We start from the raw sequence: 20,928 nt of genomic DNA, 5'->3' as shown, positions 1-20,928 counted from the left end.
TCTGTAATTCTCCCCTCAATAAAGCAAATTATACAAATGTGAAAGAAATGGTTTGATAAAATCTTAAAAATCACTGACCTAGTAACAAAAAAATTCTATCCAGTCTTGTAGTTTCCAAATGATAATCCATGGAATTGTATCATTTTTTGAAGTCCCTTAAGGGCTGTCATAGGGGAGGGGAGGAAAACTGAGGGGTCCCCTACCTAAAAAAGATTAGTTCTCTTATTGTTTCAGAAAGGGTCCCATAGCCATACTTTTTTAAATTAACAGATCTAGTCTAATGCTTTCATTCTGCTATATGAGAAAACTCTGATATTAGAGGCTTGCTGCTACTTTAAAGGCAAAATGAAGTGTTTCCTCACTACTAGGCACCCTTTCCACACCACCACTCAGCTTGCTTCAGAGGTACAGTTCAGCCTCTCAGAAATTAATGCTCCCACCTGTGAGTAGTTTTTTCTAAAGTTTAATTATGACCACATATATGCATAAAAATAGTAGCAATTAAACTTCTTTTAAAGAGAATTATATAGCAGCTCAGAGATTACCTTACTCTCTCTTTCAACTAAAACCCACAAATTACAAAAAGTACCTTTTCAAGCCCAGGTTTTGGAATCTTTTCAGTTCCACTGTTGCTTTCAAGGCAGATCCCTTCATCAACACCATCATCATTGGAGAAATCATTACTCATTTGATCACTGTGACAACTGCCTTCATTTTCTGCTCCACTGTCAGTGCAACTTTCAGTCTGAGGAGATTTCTTAATAAAACATAATTATCTTACAATTATAAGCTAAATTAAGGGAAAATATAAACCTTTCAATCTATATGCTGCTTCTCCCACATAATTTACGATGCTATTGTTAATAAAAATACTTATTCTACTTTAAGCAAATTTATTTTCTCTTAAAAAGTGAGACCTTAAATAAAATTAAACAAAAGTGTATTTTAAAAGCATTTCTATTAACAACCTTAAAATTCTAATACAACAAATTAGTGATTCAGAATTGTATTAAACCCCATTTATGTTTACAGCTGCAAAGTAACAATATGAAATTACCATTTCTTTCATCAAAAACCATAAAAGCAGAGAACTTAAGCTCCAAAACGAGCTTCTGTTGTTCTCAAATCCCAAAAGAATATCATCTCCGGGCTTCCCTGGTGGCGCAGTGGTAGAGAGTCTGCCTGCCAATGCAGGGGACATGGGTTCGAGCCCTGGTCTGGGAGGATCCCACATGCCGCGAAGCGACTAGGCCCATGAGCCACAATTGCTGAGCCTGCGCGTCTGGAGCCTGTGCTCCACAATAAGAGAGGCCGCGATAGTGAGAAGGCCCACGCACCGCGATGAAGAGTGGCCCCCACTTGCCGCAACTAGAGAAAGCCCTCGCACAGAAACGAAGACCCAACACAGCCATAAATAAATAAATAAATAAATAAATATAAAAAAAAAAGAATATCATCTCCGTTCTTGAACAAAAAGTTCAATTCAGTTTATCACTATGCTAGGTATTACAGACAATTAGAAAGAAAAACAAGACACTGTATCTATCCTCAAGAACTTTACACTCCAGTTAAGGAGGTGGAAATGTAACAACAGTAAATAATACTTTTCCATGCTTTTATGATTTTTAAATCTCTTTCAGACAAATTTAATTTAAAGAATTCTTCCTAGAAATCCTCAAACAACTCTTTCCTCCCTTTTCCTTTAATATTTTATTTTATTTTTAAAATTTATTTATTTTATTTATTTTTGGCTGTGTTGGGTCTTCATTGCTGCGTGCAGGCTTTCTCTAGTCGTGGCGAGCGGGGGCTACTTTTCGTTGAGGTGCGCAGGCTTCTCTCTTGTTGCAGAGCATGGGCTCTAGGCCTGTGGGCTTCAGTAGTTGTGGCACGTGGGCTCAGTAGTAGTGGCGCACAGGCTTAGTTGCTCCGTGGCACGTGGGATCAATCTTCCCGGATCAGGGCTTGAACCTGTGTCCCCTGCATTGGCAGGCAGATTCTTAACCACTGCGCCACCAGGGAAGCCCCTCCTTTAATATTTTAAATACATAGTTTGAAAATTCTTCTCTAAGATGTAGGCACTTGATATGTTTAAGGCATTGCCTAGAAGTTCTTGAATTAACCAAGCAATATGTAGTAAGTACCAACTTCTTGCCAAGAACTTTGTTGTAAGAACTGCACCTAACACACAGCCTTCATCCCTCAAGAAAGTATGGTTCAAGGAAAAATGGAGGTGAAAAGCAACTTGAGAATTCTACACAAAGTCCAAAGAGATCATCCCTGAAACTCCTTTTAACTAAGCCAGAACATCTTCTCTTCTTCCAAGAAATGGACCTAGAACTTCCTAAAAGTTCTGGTCAAACTTTGTATCTCACTTTTCTTCCCTTGGAAAAGACTTCCCTTTATAAGAAATACATTAGGAATATACAGAAGACCCATCTAATACTCATCTCTGAGTAGGAATCTCCTTTGAAAGTTTGGTATACTTTGGACAGACTTCCTAGCTTAAGCACAAGTGTTTGAGATATTATTTCAAATTAAACCTTTCAGAGAATGTTACCTGGTCACAGGTACCATTCAATGAACATTTACTTTATCTGAGGCAATCTCATCTTATGAAAACTATGAAAAGCAATTATCATCCTTACTTTACAGACAAGGAAAGTAAGGCTCAGAAAACATTTGCCACTTAGTACTTAAGAGCATAAATAAAACTTGAGAATGTTTAAAATTATTTTTAAGCCTCTGGGAAAAGGCATTTTTAACTATTGTGATGAATTCCAATCAGAAAAAAATACTTCATGGCAGTTTTGAGAATAAGAAAGATTTATCACTCTGTAACAACTATGTTAAGTGATTGTAAATATTGCCAATAATTAAATCAGAAGAGTTTCCAAGAGAACAGAGTGGGACATCATGAATCTTTTACTGGATAAAGATAGAGGAACCAGAGAATTGGGGGAGGTCAATGAGTGGAAGAAAGTAATGAGCTTTATGTGTGCCCTCAAAGTTCCATTCTCAAACTATATTTAAATAGTTTTAAATTTTTTATTTTAAAAGTTTTAATTAAAAAAGAAACACAGAAAAATATCTTTATTACCTAGCTTTCTAACCTAGACAATTTAAGAGCTGGTAAACCTTAAGGGAGAATAACCCAGCAACCTTAATGCTCGAAAAAGACACTAAGACAAAACAAGAAATTATGGCCATACTACCCAGTTTGCTCGTTCATTCAATATATCTGTTCTGTGTTTATCATGTGCCAGAAACACAAGTGCAGCCCATCTCTAGGCTGGTACGTTTCAATAACTAAGAAAGTTATGAAACATAAGATTATCACTCAAATTAAAGAAATAATTCCAGAATTTAATATCCTTTTTGTCTTTTCAAAGAATATCACAAGTTACTCTGATCAAAGAAGAATATCTGAAGTATAATTTATAAGTATTTACCTCATCTTCAACATCAATAAATGTACTCATGTCTAGTTCCTCGGGAAATGTCATCCGATCATTCAATTTAATCCTGTGCATGGTTGTATAATCAAAATCAAACCTTTTCAGTTGTAAGGTCAGCAGATAAGGGAAATGCAAAAACCTAAGACCCTAAAAAAAAAAAGTGGGGGGAATCTATTGAATATTGAATATTATCTCAGATAATTGAGTATTAATTTCTAAATGGCATCTACCTTTCGTGCATCACACTTCTTCTTACAACGTTCACAAAAATATTGATTTGGGCCATCCAGGATCTCTGGCTGAATAAATGCATGCAATGCTTCCTCCTAGTTAGAAAAAAAAAATTGTTTTATAATTATTGTAAAATATTATAATGTTAATGACAAAGCCCTGAATATAAAAACACTGCAATTACCAAAATACTTATATGTAGAACAGCAAGAAAATTAGGAATTCAAAATGCAAAAAGGGGGAAAAAAAAGTATCAACAGCAAAATGATGTTATCATTATAAAAACTGAGCAAAAAATTACTTTATTTCATTCTGTATGAGCTCTGCGTTTCCTAGTGTTGCACATCAGTTAGTCATTTCTACCTAATTTTCACAGACTTTACGTTGTGATTTTTGGTTAAATAATCTAATAGAAATCCTCAGTCTTTAGATTAAAAAGGAATTCCACACCTCTTAGAAAAGCAGTTGCATGTGTCACTGCATCCTTCTTGTAAAAGGAGACAATTTTAAACTGCACAGTTAATAACCCAGCACTCTGAAGAACTTACACTATCTGTACATTAAAAAATCTAATAATTATCCTTAACCCCTACATCTAGGGTCAGTCAGTAAGCTACCACTGCATTAATTACGAAGACTGAAAACCACTGTGCGACCTTCGCACTGCTTGTCAGCTACTGCTCCATTTGAAAATGTATGAGAGATGCTGGATTGTTCACCTAGTGGAACCATGTGGTTCTCTTTTCTCCATACAGCTTTAAGGCAGAAGTAAGAAACTAGTATGAATATTGTTGAAGAATCAGTAGGCATAAACTTTTTATTTTAAGTTTTCATCATTGATTTTTCACAATTAAGAAATTTTAGTTAATACAACATATAAGATTGGATTGCACAATTTCATTTGATGTCATCTCTTTTCCTCAGACATGGTCTAAGTAGAACTACTGACAATATTTATTACATATAAAGAAAAAGAAGTGGAATCATTAAGACAAAATATCTTCAAAAAATTTTTGATACAGAACAAGTTGTTCCTCAAAAGATAAGGGAGCTTGATCTAGCAAAATGGACTTAGCTGTAAAACAGCTAGCAAAGCATATAAAAACTACTATCCACATATTGCTTGGTATAGCTCATTTTGGAAGAAGATAAAAAATATGAAAAAATATACAAGATGCTTCTAACTTCATCCATCTCCTACTTGGTCCTCAGAACACAAGAAGAACCAATGGGGTGGGGGAGGGGGACCAAGTAGCTGGTTTTTCTCCACATAATCAAGCGTTTTACAGGAGGTCATAGGAAAGGACACATTTAGAAAACGATTTTTTTTGGATTTTTTCCCCCATATTTTAAGTACGCAAAAGGCAAATTCTTTAAAAACATAAGAGAGGTAAAAGCTTTAAGAGCAATCACATCTACAGCTTAACACAGACTGATACCAAATCAGCTGAGCTTTCCAAATGGATTACTGAACTGTTAAAACAATATCTTAAAAAAGCAGGGGGAGGGTAAAGGGAGAGAGTGAGAACATTATGTAACTCAAATTCTACTTTACTAAACTAAGCTGTATGTATGTATTGATCTCTGGCTTACAGTTCACAGCCAGAGCTACCTTTTTTTTTTTTCTTCTTTTAAACCCAGAGAAAAGTTTAAAGAAAATTCCCTTAAACGTTTTACTTAGACTCACCAACTTTTAACATTTTGCTACCTTGCTTTATCATTCTCCCACCCACACGCACATTATGTGTTTTTCCGAACCACTTGAGAGTAGGTTCGTACGTGCTTTTCCTCTTAATACTTCAATGTGACTTTTTAAGAAAAAACATATTCTTACATAAACAGAAGAGTTATCAAACTCAGGAAAATTTAATATTGGTAAAGTACTTCTGTCAGTCCATATTCCAATTCTGTCAATTATCCTAATAACGTCCTTTATAGTATTTCTCCCCATCCAGTACAGAATCAAATCCAGGAAAACAGATTGCGTTTGGCTGTCTGCCTCTTCAGATTCATTTTGTCGGGTACAGTTTCAAAGCCTTTCTTTCATAACATTAACGATTTTGAAGAGGCCAGTTATTTTATAGAAATGTTCTGCAATTTGGGTTTGTCTGATGTTCCTTACAGTTAGATTCAGGTTATGCATTCCTTACTAGACTAATGTAAGTAAGTAATGATGTGTTCTTCTAAGGGTATCACAGTCAAAGGGCAAGATATCCCTAACATCCTTACTGGTGATATTAACTTCAATCACCTGGTCAAGGTGTTGCCCAGTTTTTTCACTATGTGGTTATTATTTTTTTCCTCTTGCAGCTAATAAGCAATTTGTAAGGAGACACTTGGAGACCGTACAAAAATACTATGCCTTAAAGAACTTTCCACCTTAGTTTAGCATCCACTATTGGATTCTTGTTTAAACCAAATTTTAGTATGTTTGTTTCATAAGCCAACTTGAAAATCTTTTACCTTTAATAGGCAATTGAAGCCCATCCATATTTAATATGACTGATGTTTTGTTTCATCTCAGTCACTACTGTATATTTTAATTACTCTATTAAGTAATACTGTTTCTTTTTCTACATGGTGTTTTTCTTTGCTACTTTTTACATTTTCTTTTGGTATTTAGGAAGGTTAGTAATTTTTTTCTAGTGCATTTATACGTACTTTTGTTAGTGCCCTTAATCCTTCCTTTTCCTTACTTAAGCTTTTAGTGTCTGGTTGGCCGATTTTAAATGGTATCCTTGGTCTCCCACCTATTTAACAGTCTATGATCTCATTCTACTTTCCCTTCTCACTCTCTTTTCCTTTTTTAAGAATGGTATTCTCTGTACGTTGTTTAACATGTAACATTTCATACTTTCTTCTTTCCATGTCCCCACCCTTGTTTTATTTAGTCCTTAATTCTACAATTTAGTATATTGAATGCTCACGGTCCTTTTGCTAAAGCTTCCCCAGTGGTCTCTTGGGTGGATGGAGATCATCCTCCAACAAACTCCTCAAGAAGGCTTATGGATACAATGGTCAATGAGTTCCTCAATATTCAAAAGTTGATTTTCTATTGCCATAATAATTGAAGAAAAACTTGGCTGGATAGCAAATCCTTGGCCTGTACTTTTCCTTGATTTTCCTGAAATTGCCATTCTATTGCCATGATTTGCATGTTGCTCTTCAAAAGTATGATGCCAGCCCAATTTGTCTTTCAAGTTTAGCAGTTTACTAAAATATGTCTCAGTTGATCATTCCAGGTCCATTTTTCCAGGTACAGTGGTGGGTCCTTCAAAAGGTAGATTTAAATTTCCCCTATTCCCAGAAAGTTTTCCTGGATTATAGTTTATAAGTTTTGTTCTACTGAGTTATTTTTATTCTTCACAGATTCCAATTATGTTGGACCTCCTTTGCCAGCCTTTCCTTTCCATCATTTGCTCTGAGATCCTAATTTTTACTTCTTTATCTCATTTTCATTCTATGTTCTTCCTTAGATTTTCATTCCATTCTATTTTCTCTTGAGCATTTTATAATTAATTCTTCATTTCTAACGTAGTCTTGTCTTTTCTTTAATCTCCTTCCTGAGTTTGGTCAGCTTGCATTGCATTTCTTGTTTGTTTGGTTTTTTCTTTAATCCATTTCTCTCCTTAAATTTTTGGATACCAAGTTCTGTTTTGCTTGCTTGAGAATACTTAATTTAGTTTAGAGTACTGTGTTACAGTATGCTACTTTGTGGTTATTTTTCTAAGGTTTTGAGGTTGTGTGTGTATAGATTTTCATCAGCTGAAATGATTTCATATATATTTTCTGTTTTCGTCCAACAGTGGTGCTGTTTAAGTTTGATTTTTCCCCTACTCATTTTGTGGACAGCATTCTTTAGTTTGTGAGTACCTTCTGTCAACTTAGTGAAGTGTAATTTCTTGAATGGGTAATGGGGAAAAAGAGGTTGGTGTCCTCTTTCATTTTGCAGAACCCTTTCTTTTTCTTTTTCTTCTTGTTTTCTCCTCACTGCTAGGACTCAGTGGCATCACCCCTTCTCTGCTTATCTCCTTCTCTAGAAGCAAAATTCCTCCAAGGCTGCCACTTCCTAATCCTACACACTCTAAAACTCCTTCCTGGTAGCTGGTACTATAAACTACCAAGTCCCAGTCTGTGTTCACTATTTTGGCACATACTGTTGAACTTTCTCTTTTTGAGGGTGATTCTGTCTTCATTTTAAGTTTTTCAGTCCCCTCTCTTCTGTTTCATAGTCTCTAAAGCATCCCACTTCATACTCTCCACATATACAGACTTGCAGCAGCAGTGGAAGCTCCGCTGGCACTTGATAATTTTGCTACTTTCAGGTAATTTGAAGTTCATGTTATTGTCTCCTAGCAATCCAGAAAGTATGGGTTAGTTGTGTTTCATTTGTGTTCCTTCTAGCCTATGGTTTTGGGAGGATATGTGGAGATATGGAGATTGAAGTAGCCACCATTTTCCTTTAGATTTAGAAACCAGTTAAAGCTATATCAATAATTTTCTTTAGCTCCTTATTCATTTTTTAAAAAGTTGACCCCAGAATAATTATAAATAAAATTATTCAGTCATAAAAATTAGCTTCAATTCATCCATTCATTCAACAAATAAATTATGTAAATCATGGGCTAATGTGGTTATATACATTTGTCTTCACTTAATGTGATGTACAAGATAACTAAAAATCGTGCCAAACTATATCTTAGATACCAAAAAATAAGTTATGGATCATAAAAATGGAAAATATTATAAACATTATGCCATTATTAATACACACAAAAAAACTATACTGCTTACCATGAGCTGTCCTCTTGAGTATGTTATTCTTGTGTCATGTTTCCAAACTAGCTTTGGGTTGACTGTGATTGTTTTTCATCATTCCAGAGTGAAAATAATAGTTTTATTTTCTAGAGCTTACACCTCCTTATATATTATACAAAGTGTAATTGTGCAGTTTTTTAGACCCTGATTTCCAGCATTCAGAATAGAACATAGAGAATTCTTACATCCTTAGTTCTCTGAATAAGAAATACAGAAAATCTAGGTACAGTGCAATCAAAAGATAGAACCAAGGAATGGTATATAAATCCTCTCACTTATTTTTACTCTTAACATATATATAAAATTCTTTCTCCATCATTCAACGTCTACTTCAGCTTGAATGAAGAAATGGTTGCTAAAATATAATACTTTATTTTTCAGACTGAACTACTGAAGATAAATTAGAACCACTACTGATAACTATTTTCTAACTGATTTTGACATACTTAGCAATTCTGTGCTATTGAAATAGTTACATGTCTTCCTTACTGATAGTCAACTATCTTCCCCAGAATATATAGTTTTCTCTTTTAAACTAGGAAAAGAACTCTACTTTTACTTAAGCCATCTACTTTTAATTGCAATTTTTGTGATAACTGAAGATTCACATACAATTATAAGAAATAATACAGAGCCTCCTGTACACTTTGCCATTCCTCCATTTGATAACATTTTGCAAAACTATAGTATAATATCACAATCAGGATACTGACATTGATATAACCCACCAATCTTATTCCAATTTTCTCAGTTTCAGTGTACTCATTTGTCTATGTGTGTGTATTAAGTTCTTTACAATTTTATTACCTGTATAGGCTTATATATCCACCACCATAGTCAAGAGACTGAACAGTTCCTACACCACAAGGATCCCTCATGTTGTCCTTTTATAGTAACCACCTACCCATCTTTCCCCTGGCGCCAACTAATCTACAAGCTCTGGCAATAATTAATCCACCTCCCAGTTCTAAAATTTTGTTTTATCAAGAATGTTATATAAATGGAACCATATGTAACCTTTTGAGATTGGTTTTTGTCACTCAGCATAATTCCCTGGAGATTCATGCAAGTTTCTGTGTGTATCGGTAGTTTGTCCCTTTTTATTGCTAAGTAGTATTCTATGGTTTGTTTGTACCACAGTTTGTTAAACCATTTACTTGTTGAAGGACATCTGGGCTGATTCCAGTTATAGAATATTAAAAATAAAGACATTATGAATATTTGATAAGTTTTCATTTCTCTGGGATAAATAACCGAGAGTACAATTGCTGGAGGTTACGATAATTTCATGTTTAGTTTTATGAGAAACTGCCTGTAACTTTTCACATTCCCACCAAAAACATATGAGTGATCCAGTTCCTCCACACTGTTGTCAGCTTTTGGTGCTGCCATTAGTTTTTATTTTAGCCATTCTGTTGGTAGAGAGTGTTATCTTCATTATGGTTTGAATTTGCATTTCCCTAGTGATGTTGAACATCTGTTCCTGTATTTATTTGATATATGCATATCCTCTTATATGAAATGTTGTTTATGTCTTTTGCCAACTGTCTAAATGGACTGTTATCATTTTTTACTATTGTGTTTTGAGACGTCTTTATGTATTCTAGATACTAGTCCTCTGTCAGATATGGGGTTTCCAAATATGTTCTCCCAGTCTGTAGCTTCTCTTACCTTCATCACATAGGCTTTCAAAGAGCAAATGTTTTTAAAATTTTGTTGAGATACAACTTGTCAATTTTTCCCTTTGTGGATTTTACATTTTGGTATCAAGTCTAAGAATTCATTGCTTAACGCTTTTTCTAGAGGATTTTTTCCTGTGTTTTTTTCCTAAAAGTTTGTAACTTTACATTTTGTTTAAATCTATGATCCATTTTGAGTTAATTTTTTTTACAAGCTGTGAGGTTTAAGTAAAGGTTCATTTTTGTATATATGAATTCCCAATGGTTTTAACATCACTTGTTTAAAAGACCATCCTTGCTGAATTGAATTGCACTGTGCAATTCTAAAAAAATCAGCTGGGCATGTTTATGTGGATCTAGTTCTGGGTTTTCTATTATGTTCCACTGATCCATTTGTCTATTCCTCCAATACCATACAGCCTTGATTACTGTAGCTATATAATAAGTCTTGAGATCAAGTAGACTGATTTCTCCTACTTTATTCTTTTTCCAAAATTCCCTTAGCTATTCTAGCTATTTTTTTTTAGAATGAGCTTGAAAAATCTTCTCAGATTTTGAAAGGAATTTCATTAAAATTATACAATTTGGGGGAGAATCCACATCTTTACCATGTGAATATTCCAATCAATGAGGACAGTATGTCTCTCCCTTTATTTAAGTATTCTTTTCAGAATTTATAGTTTCCAGCACATAGGTCCAGTACATATTTTGTTAGATTTACACCTAAGGGTTTTTTTGCCCCACAACTATAAATGGTATTGTATTTTTAATTTCACTTTCCACATTTCTTTGCTAGTATTTTTGAAATACAATTTATTTTTTTATGTTTATCTTATATCCTGCTACCTATTAAACTCACTTATTAGTTCTAGGGTTTTGTTTTGGTAAATGTCTTCAGGTTTTCTATACAAAAAAATTATGTTGTTTAAAAAAGGTGGGGGAGCAGGTAGATTGGTTCAGGATGGCAGAGTAGAAGGACGTGTGCTCACTCCCTCTTGAGAGAGCACTGGAATCACAAATAACTGCTGGACATTCATTGACAGGAAGATACTGGAACTCACAAGAAAAGATACCCCACAAGCAAAGACAGAGGAGAAGCCGCAATGAGACGGTAGTAAGGGCGCAATCACAATCAAATCATATCCCATAACCACGGGTGAGTGACTCACAAACTGGAGAACAATTATACCACAAAAGTCCACCCACTGGAATGAAGGTGCTGAGCCCCACATCAGGCATCCCAACCTGGGGGTCTGGCAATGGGAGGAGGAATTCCCAGAGAATAAGACTTTGAAGGCTAGGGGGATTTGATTGCAGGACTCCACACTTGGAGAGCACACACATAGTGTGCACATCAGGACCCGGGGGAAGGAACAGTGACCCCATAGGAGACTGAATCAGACCTACCTGCTAGTGTTGGAGGGTCTCCTGCAGAGGCAGGCGGGGTGGCTATGGCTCACTGCGGGGACAAGGACACTGGCAGAAGAAGTTCTGGGAAGTACTCCTTGGCATGAGTCCTCACGGAGTCCACCATTAGCCCCACCAAAGAGCCTGTAGGCTCCAGTGCTGGGTCACCTCAGGCCCAACAACCAACAGGGAGGGAACTCAGCCCCACCCATCAGCAGACAAGCAGATTAAAGTTTTACTGAGCTCTGCCCACCAGAACAACACCCAGCTATACCCACCAACAGACCCTCCCATCAGGAAGCTTGCACAAGCATCTTAGATAGCCTCATCAACCAGAGGGCAGACAGCAGAAGCAAGAAGAACTGCAATCCTGCAGCGACTGGAATGAAAACCACATTCACAGATAGACAAGATGAAAAGGCAGAGGCTACGTACCAGATGAAAGAACAAGATAAAACCCCAGAAAAACAACTAAAAGAAGCGGAGATAGGCAACCTTCCAGAAAAAGAATTCAGAATAATGATAGTGAAGATGATGCAGGACCATGGAAAAAGAATGTAGGCAAAGATCGAGAAGGTGCAGAAATGGTTAACAAAGACGTAGAAGAATTAAAGAACAAACACCTAGAAGAATTAAAGAACAAACAAACAGAGATGAACAATACAAGAATTGAAATGAAAAATACACCAGAAGGAATCAATAGCAGAATAACAGAGGCAGAAGAACGGATAAGTGACCTGGAAGACACAATGGTGGAATTCACTGCCGTGGAACAGAATAAAGAAAAAAGAATGAAAAGAAATGAAGAGAGCCTAAGAGACCCCTGGGACAACATTAAATGCAAAAACATTCGCATTATAGGGGTCCCAGAAGGAGAAGAGAGAGAGAAAGGACCCGAGAAAATATTTGAAGAGACTATAGTTGAAAACTTCCCTAACATGGGAAAGGAAATAGCCATCCAAGTCCAGGAAGCGCAGAGACTCCCATACAGGATAAACCCAAGGAGAAACACACGGAGACACACAGTAATCAAATTGGCAAAAATTAAACACAGAGAAAAATTATTGAAAGTAGCAAGGGAAAAACGACAAATAACATACAAGGGAACTCCCATAAGGTTAACAGCTGATTTCTCAGCAGAAACTCTACAAGCCAGAAGGGAGTGGCACAATATGTTTAAAGTGATGAAAGGGAAGAACCTACAACCAAGATTACTCTACCCAGCAAGGATCTCATTCAGATTTGATGGAGAAATCAAAAGCTTTACAGACAAGCAAAAGCTAAGAGAATTCAGCACCACCAAACTAGCTCTACAACAAATGCTAAAGGAACTTCTCTAAGTGGGAAACACAAGAGAAGAAAAGGACCTACAAAAACAAACCCATAAAAATTAAGAAAATGGTCATAGGAACATACATATCGATAATTACCTTAAACATGAATGGATTAAATGCCCCAACCAGAAGACATAGGCTCACTGAATGGATACAAAAACAAGACCCATATATATGCTGTCTACAAGAGACCCACTTCAGACCTAGGGACACATACAGACTGAAAGTGAGGGGATGGAAAAAAGATATTCCATGCAAATGGAAATCAAAAGAAACCTGGAGTAGCAATCCTCATATATGATAAAATAGACTTTAAAATAAAGAATGTTACAAGAGACAAGGAAAGACACTACATAATGATCAAGGGATCAGTCCAAGAAGAAGATATAACAATTATAAATATATATGAACCCAATATAGCAGCACCTCAATACATAAGGCAACTGCTAACAGCTCTAAAAGAGGAAATCGACAGTAACACAATAATAGTGGGGGACTTTAATACCTCACTTACACCAACGGACAGATCATCCAGAGAGAAAATTAATAAGGAAACACAAGTTTTAAATGACACAATAGACCAGATAGATTTGATATTTATAGGACATTCCATCCAATAACAGCAGCTTACACTTTCTTCTCAAGTGCACATGGAACATTCTCCAGGATAGATCACATCTTGGGTCACAAATCAAGCCTTGGTAAATTTAAGAAAATTGAACTCGGGCTTCTCTGGTGGCGCAGTGGTTAAGAATCCACCTGCCAATGCCGGGGACACAGGTTCGAGCCCTGGTCCAGGAAGATCCCACATGCCGCGGAGCATCTAAGCCCGTGCGCCACAACTACTGAGCCTGCGCTCTAGAGCCCACGAGCCACAACTACCGAGACTGCGTGCCACAGCTACTGAAGCTTGCACGCCTAGAGCCCATGCTCCGCAGCAAGAGAAGCAACTGCAGTGAGAGGCCTGCGCACTGCAACGAAGAGTAGCTCCCGCTCACCGCAAATAGAGAAAGCCCGTGCACAGCAACGAAGACCCAATGAAGCCAAAAATAAATAAATAATAAATAAATAAATAAAATTAAAAAAAAAGAAAATTGAAATCATATCAAGCATCTTTTCTGACCACTACGCTATAAGATTAGAAATCAATTACAGGGAAAAAAACGTTAAAAACACAAACACACGGAGGCTAAACAATACGTTTCTAAATAACCAAGAAATCACTGAAGACATCAAAGAGGAAATCATAAAATACCTAGAGACAAATGACAATGAAAACACGATGATCCAAAATCTATGGGTTGCAGCAAAAGCAGTTCTAAGAGGGAATTTCAGAGCAATATAATCCTACCTCAAGAAACAAGAAAAATCTCAAATAAACAATCTAACCTTACACCTAATCAAAGTAGAGAAAGAAGAACAAACTAAACCCAAAGTCAGTAGAAGGAAAGAAATCATAAAGATTAGAGCAGAAATAAATGAAATAGAAACCAAAAAATCAATAGCAAAGATCAATAAAACTAAAAGCTGGTAATTTGAGAAGATAAACAAAATTGATAAACCTTTAGCCACACTCATCAAGAAAAGGAGGGAGAGGACTGAAATCAATAAAATTAGAAATGAGAAAGGGGAAGTTACAACAGACACCGCAGAAATACAAAGCTTCCTAAGAGACTACTATAAGCAACTCTATGCCAATAAAATGGACAAATTCTTAGAAAGGTATAACTTTCCAAGAAAGAACCAGGAAGAAACAAAAATATGAACAGACCAATCACAAGGAATTAAATTGACACTGTGATTAAAAATCTCCCAACAAACAAAAGTCCAGGACCAGATGGCTTCACAGGTGAATTCTATCAAACATTCAGAGAAGAGCTAACACCCATCCTTCTCAAACTCTTCCAAAATATCACAGAGGAAGAAACACTCCCAGACTCATTCTATGAGGCCACCATCACCATGATACCAAAACCAGACAAAGATTCTACAAAAAAAGAAAATTACAGATCAATATCACTGATGAATATAGATGCAAAAATCCTCAATAAAATACTAGCAAACAGAATCCAACAGCACATTAAAAGGATCATACACCACGATCAAGTGGGATTTATCCCAGGGATGCAAGGATTCTTCAGTATATACAAATCAATCAATGTGATACACCATATGAACAAATAGAAAAATAAAAACCAGATGATCATCTCAATAGATGCAGAAAAAGCTTTTGAAAAAATTCAACACCCATTGATGATAAAAGCTCTCCAGAAAGTGGGCATAGAGGGAACCTACCTCAACATAATAAAGGCCATATATGACAAACCCACAGCAAACATCATTCTCAATGGTGAGAAACTGAAAGCATTTCCTCTAAGATCAGGAACAAGATAAGGATGTCCACTCTCACCATTATTATTCAACATAGCTTTAGAAGTCCTAGCCACAGCAATCAGGGAAGAAAAAGAAATAAAAGGAATACAAATTGGAAAAGAAGAAGTAAAACTGTCACTGTTTGCAGATGACATGATACTATATATAGAAAATCCTAAAGATGCCACCGGAAAACTACCAGAACTAATCAATGAATTTGGTAAGGTTGCAGGATACAAAATTAATGCACAGAAATCGCTGGCATTCCTATACACCAACAATGAAAAATCAGAGAGAGAAATAAAGGAAACAATCCCACGTACCACTGTAACAAAAAGAATAAAATACCTAGGAATAAACCTACCAAGGGAGGTAAAAGCCCTGTACTCAGAAAACTATAAGACGCTGATGAAAGAAATCAAAGATGACACAAACAGATGGAGAGATATACCATGTTCTTGGATTGGAAGAATCAATACTGTGAAAATGACTATACTACCCAAAGCAATCTACAGATCCAATGCAATCCCTATCAAATTACCAATGGCATTTTTTACAGAACTAGAACAAAAAATCTTAAAGTCTGTATGAAGACACAATAGACCCTGAAAAGCAATCTTGAGGGAAAAAAACGGAGCTGGAGGAATCAGACTCCCTGACTTCAGACTATACTACAAAGCTACAGTAATCAAGGCAATATGGTACTGGCACAAAACCAGAAATATAGATCAATGGAACAGGCTAGAAAGCCCAGAGATAAACCCACACAACTATGGTCAACTAATCTATGACAAAGGAGGCAAGGATATACAATGGAAAAAACACAGTCTCTTCAATAAGTGGTGCTGGGAAAACTGGACAGCTACATGTAAAGGAATGAAATTAGAACACTCCCTGACACCATACACAAAAATAAACTCAAAATAGATTAAAGACCTAAATGTAAGACTGGATACTATAAAACTCTTAGAGGAAAACATAGGAAGAACACTCTTTGACGTAAATCACAGCAAGATCTTTTTTGACCCATCTCCTAGAATAATGGAAGCAAAAACAAAAATAAACAAATGGGACCTAATGAAACTTAAAGTTTTTGCACAGCAAAGGAACCTATAAACAAGATGAAAAGACAACCCTCAGAATGGGAGAAAATATTTGCAAACGAATCAATGGACAAAGGATTAACCTCCAAAATATATAAATAGCTCATGTAGCTCAATATCAAAAAAACAAACAACCCAATCCAAAAATGGGCAGAAGACCTAAGTAGACATTTCTCCAAAGAAGACATACAGATGGCCACAAGGCACATGAAAAGCTGCTCAACATCACTAATTATTAGAGAAATGCACATCAAAACTACAATGAGTTATCACCTCACACTGGTCAGAATGGGCATCATCAGAAAATCTGCAAACAACAAATGCTGGAGAGGGTGTGGAGAAAAGGGAACCCTCTTGCACAGCTGGTGGGAATGTAAATTGATACAGCCACTGTGAAGAACAGTAGGGAGGTTCCTTAAAAAACTGAAAATAGAATTACCAAATGATGCAGCAATCCCACTACTGGGCATATACCCAGAGAAAACCATAATTCAAAAAGACACATGCACCCCAATGTTCAATAGCCAGGTCATGGAAGCAACCTAAATGCCCATCGACAGACAAATGGATAAAGAAGATGTGGTATGTATATACAATGGAATATTACTCACCCATAAAAAGGAATGAAATTGGGTCATTTGTAGAGACTGTCATACAGAGTGAAGTAAATCAAAAAGAGAAAAACAAATATCGTATATGAATGCATATATGTGGAATCTAGAAAAATGGTACAGATGAACCGGTTTGCAAGGCAGAAATAGAGGCACAGATGTAGAGAACAAACGTATGGACACCAAGGGGGTAAAGCAGGCTCGGGGGGATGGTGGTGGTGATGGTGGGATGAACTGGGAGATTGGGATTGAGCTATATACTCTTAATATATATAAAATAGATAACTGATAACAACCTGCTGTATAAAAAGTAAATAAATAAAATAAAATTCAAAGATAAAAATAAAAATAAATAAAAAGGAGGGGAAACAATTTTATTTCTTCCTTTCATTGGTATGCCTTTTATTTCCTCTTCTTGCCTTACTGTACTGGCTATGACTTCCAGTACTGAACTGAGTAAGAGTGACAGCAGACATCCTTGCCTAGATAACCTTGATGTTTTAGGGAGAAAACATTCTGTCTTTCACCATGAAATATGATGGTAGCTCTAGGTTTCTGAATATGTTCTTTACCAGGTTGAGAAAATTATCCTCTATTACTAGTTTTCAGAGAGTTTTTTTTTTATCATAAGCGGATATTGAGCTTTGTCAAGTACTTTTTCTAAGTCAATTGATATGAGCATGTGAATTTTCTTCTTTTCTGTTAATATGGTAGATTACAGTCATTGATTTTTTACATACTGACAGGCTTGAATCCCTGGAATGAACTCTACTTCGACATGGTATATAATTCTCCTTATATATTGCTTAATTCTATTTGCTAATAATTTGACAAGGATTTTCCCATCTATATGCATTAAGAATACTGGCTTGCCAGAGATAAACCCATGCATATATGGTCACCTTATCTTTGACAAAGGAGGCAAGAATATACAATGGAGAAAAGACAGCCTCTTCAATAAGTGGTGCTGGGAAAACTGGACAGCTACATGTAAAAGAACGAAATTAGAACACTTCCTAACACCATACAAAAAAACCCTCAAAATGGATTAAAGACCTAAATGTAAGGCAAGACACTATAAAACTCTTAGAGGAAAATATAGGCAGAATGCTCTATGACATAAATCACAGCAAGACCCATTTTGACCCACCACCTAGAGAAATGGAAATAAAATTAAAAATAAACAAATGGGAGCTAATGAAACTTAAAACCTTTTGCACAGCAAAGGAAACCGTAAACAAGATGAAAAGACAACCCTCAGAATGGGAGAAAATACTTCCAAATGAAGCAACTGACAAAGGATTAACCTCTGAAATATAAAAGCAGCTTATACAGCTCAATATCAGAAAAACAAACAACCCAATCCAAAAATGGGCAGAAGACATGAATAGACATTTCTCCTAAGTAGACATATAGATTACCAACAAGCAAATGAGAGGATGCTCAACATCACTAATCATTAGAGAAATGCAAATCAAAACCACAACGAGGTATCACCTCACACTGGTCAGAATGGCCATCATCAAAAAATATAGAAACAATAATGCTGGAGAGGGTGTGGAGAAAAGGGAACCCTCTTCCACTGTTGGTGGGAATGTAAACTGATACAGCCACTATGGAGAACAGTATGGAGGTTCCTTAAAAACCTAAAAATAGAACTACCATACGACCCAGCAATCCCACTACTGGGCATATACCCTGAGAAAACCATAATTCAAAAAGAGTCATGTACCACAGTGTTCATTGCAGCACTATTTACAATAACCAGGACATGGAAGCAACCTAAGTGTCCATCGACAGATGAATGGATAAAGAAGATGTGGCACATATATACAATGGAATATTACTCAGCCATAAAAAGAAACAAAATTGAGTTATTTGTAGTGAGGTGGATGGACCTAGAGTCTGTCATACAGAGTGAAGTAAGTCAGAAAGAGAAAAACAAATATCATATGCTAACATATATATGGAATCTAAAAAAAAAAAAAATAGTTCTGAAGAATCTAGGGGCAGGACAGGAATAAAGACACAGACGTACCGAATGGGCTTGAGGACATGGGTAGGGGGAAGGGTAAGCTGGGACAAAGTGAACGAGTGGCACTGACATATATACAGTACCAAATGTAAAACAGATGGCTAGTGGGAAGCAGCCACATAGCACAGGGAGATCAGCTCTGTGCTGTGACCACCTAGAGGGGTGGGATAGGGAGGGTGGGAGGGAGATGCAAGAGGGAGGGGATATGAGGATATATGTATACATATAGATGATTCACTTTGTTGTACAGCAAAAACACAACATTGTATATCAATTATACTCCAATAAAGATATATGTGTGTGTATGTGTGTGTGTGTGTGTGTGTGTATTATGAAGAATAGTGGCTTGGTCATAGTTTTTTGGTGTTTTGTTTTGTTTTTTGTTGTTGTTACTGTTGTAGTTTTAACTGTCTTTGTCTGGTTTAGTATGAGGATAAGACTAGCTTCATAAAATACACTGAGAAGGGTTCTTTCCTTTCTGTTTTTTGGAAGGGGTTGTGTAGAACTGGTGTTCACTGTGCTAAAATGTCTGGTACAAGTCTCCAGTGAAACCATTCCAACTTACAGATTTTCTTTCTAAGAGATTTTAAATTATGAATTTAATATCTTAACAGTTATAGGGCTATTCAAGTCATATTAGATGAGTTGTACTTTGTGCTTTTCAAGGCACTGGCTCATTTCATCTAAGTTATCAAATTTATGTTTGCAGAGTTGTCCCTTACTATCGTTTTGATATCTACAAGGTTTGTAGTGGTACTAATTTCATTCTTAATACTGGAAAATTTTTTCTTATCTTTTTTCCCCTTCTGTCAGTCTTGCTACATGTTTGTCAATCAGATTGGTTTTCAAATAATAGCTCTCATTTATTAATTTTCTGTTTTCAATTTCACTGATTTCTGTCCTTTTCTTTATTATGTCCTTCCTTCTGCTGGCTTTGGGTTTCTTTTGCTCTTTTTCCAGGTTAGGTGGAAGCTTAGATTATTGATTCAAAACAATTCCTCTTTTTTCTAATGTAAGAATTTTTGCTAAAGGGCAGCATTTAATGTTCTAAGTTTCCCTATCAGTAGTATTGCTTCAGCTGTGTCTCAAAATTTCTGACATGTTATATTTTCATTTCCATTCAGTTCAAAGTATTTTTAAAAACATTTCCCTTGAGACGTTCTCTGTGACTCATGGATTTAAGTGTGTTGTTTATTTTTCAAATGTTTGGTGATTTTCCACTTATCTTTCTGTTATTGATTTCCAATTTGATTCCAGTGTGGCTGAAAAACATATACTCTATGATTTTAATTCTTTTAAATTGAGGTTTGTATTATGGCCCAGGATATGGTCTACCCTAGTATGTAGTCCACAGGCACTTGAATGTTATACTCTGCTGTTGTTGAGTGGACCATTTTATAAATGTCTGTTAGATCTTGTTGGTTGATGGTATTGTTAAGTTCCATATCTTTGCTAATTTTCTGTCTAGAGATTCTACCTACCAATTATTGAGAAGGGCACTGAAGTCTCCAACTATAATTGCAGATTTGTCAATTTCTCCTTTCAGGTAGGACAGCTTTAACCTCATGTATTTTGCAGCTCTGTTACTTGGTACATACACATTTAGGATTGTTGTCTTCTTGATGGATTGACCTTTTTATCATTAGATAATGCCCTTCTCTGTCTCTAGTAATTTTGCTTCAAAGTCTACTTTACCTGATATTAATATAGCCATTCCTCATTTATCTTAATGTTTACATGGTATATCATTTTCAATCCTTTTACTATCAATCTGCCTATACCAATATACTGTAGGGAGTTTTTGTAGCTAGCATACTGTTGGGTCACTTTTTTTTAATCTAATATGCTGATCTCTGCCTTTTACTTGGTATAGTTAGACCAT

At 36.0% G+C, this 20,928-nt stretch overlaps 1 protein-coding gene across 3 annotated transcripts in view; it reads right to left on the bottom strand.

Moving 5' to 3' along the window:
- Positions 1–20,928, bottom strand: part of USP47 (ubiquitin specific peptidase 47) — a 125,231-nt gene that overhangs the window by 29,097 nt on the left and 75,206 nt on the right. For all 3 annotated transcript variants that reach the window (XM_068556794.1, XM_068556796.1, XM_068556797.1), the window contains exons 9-11: positions 3,686–3,781; positions 3,450–3,602; positions 590–757 (exon numbers count right to left, since the gene is read on the bottom strand). In XM_068556794.1, coding sequence (XP_068412895.1) covers positions 590–757; positions 3,450–3,602; positions 3,686–3,781 — 417 coding nt within the window. The remainder of the gene's footprint in view (positions 1–589; positions 758–3,449; positions 3,603–3,685; positions 3,782–20,928) is intronic.

This window comes from Eschrichtius robustus, chromosome 11 (assembly GCF_028021215.1).
Source record: "Eschrichtius robustus isolate mEscRob2 chromosome 11, mEscRob2.pri, whole genome shotgun sequence".
Taxonomy (NCBI): Eukaryota; Metazoa; Chordata; class Mammalia; order Artiodactyla; family Eschrichtiidae; genus Eschrichtius; species Eschrichtius robustus.
This window is presented reverse-complemented; position numbering and strand designations above follow the sequence as displayed.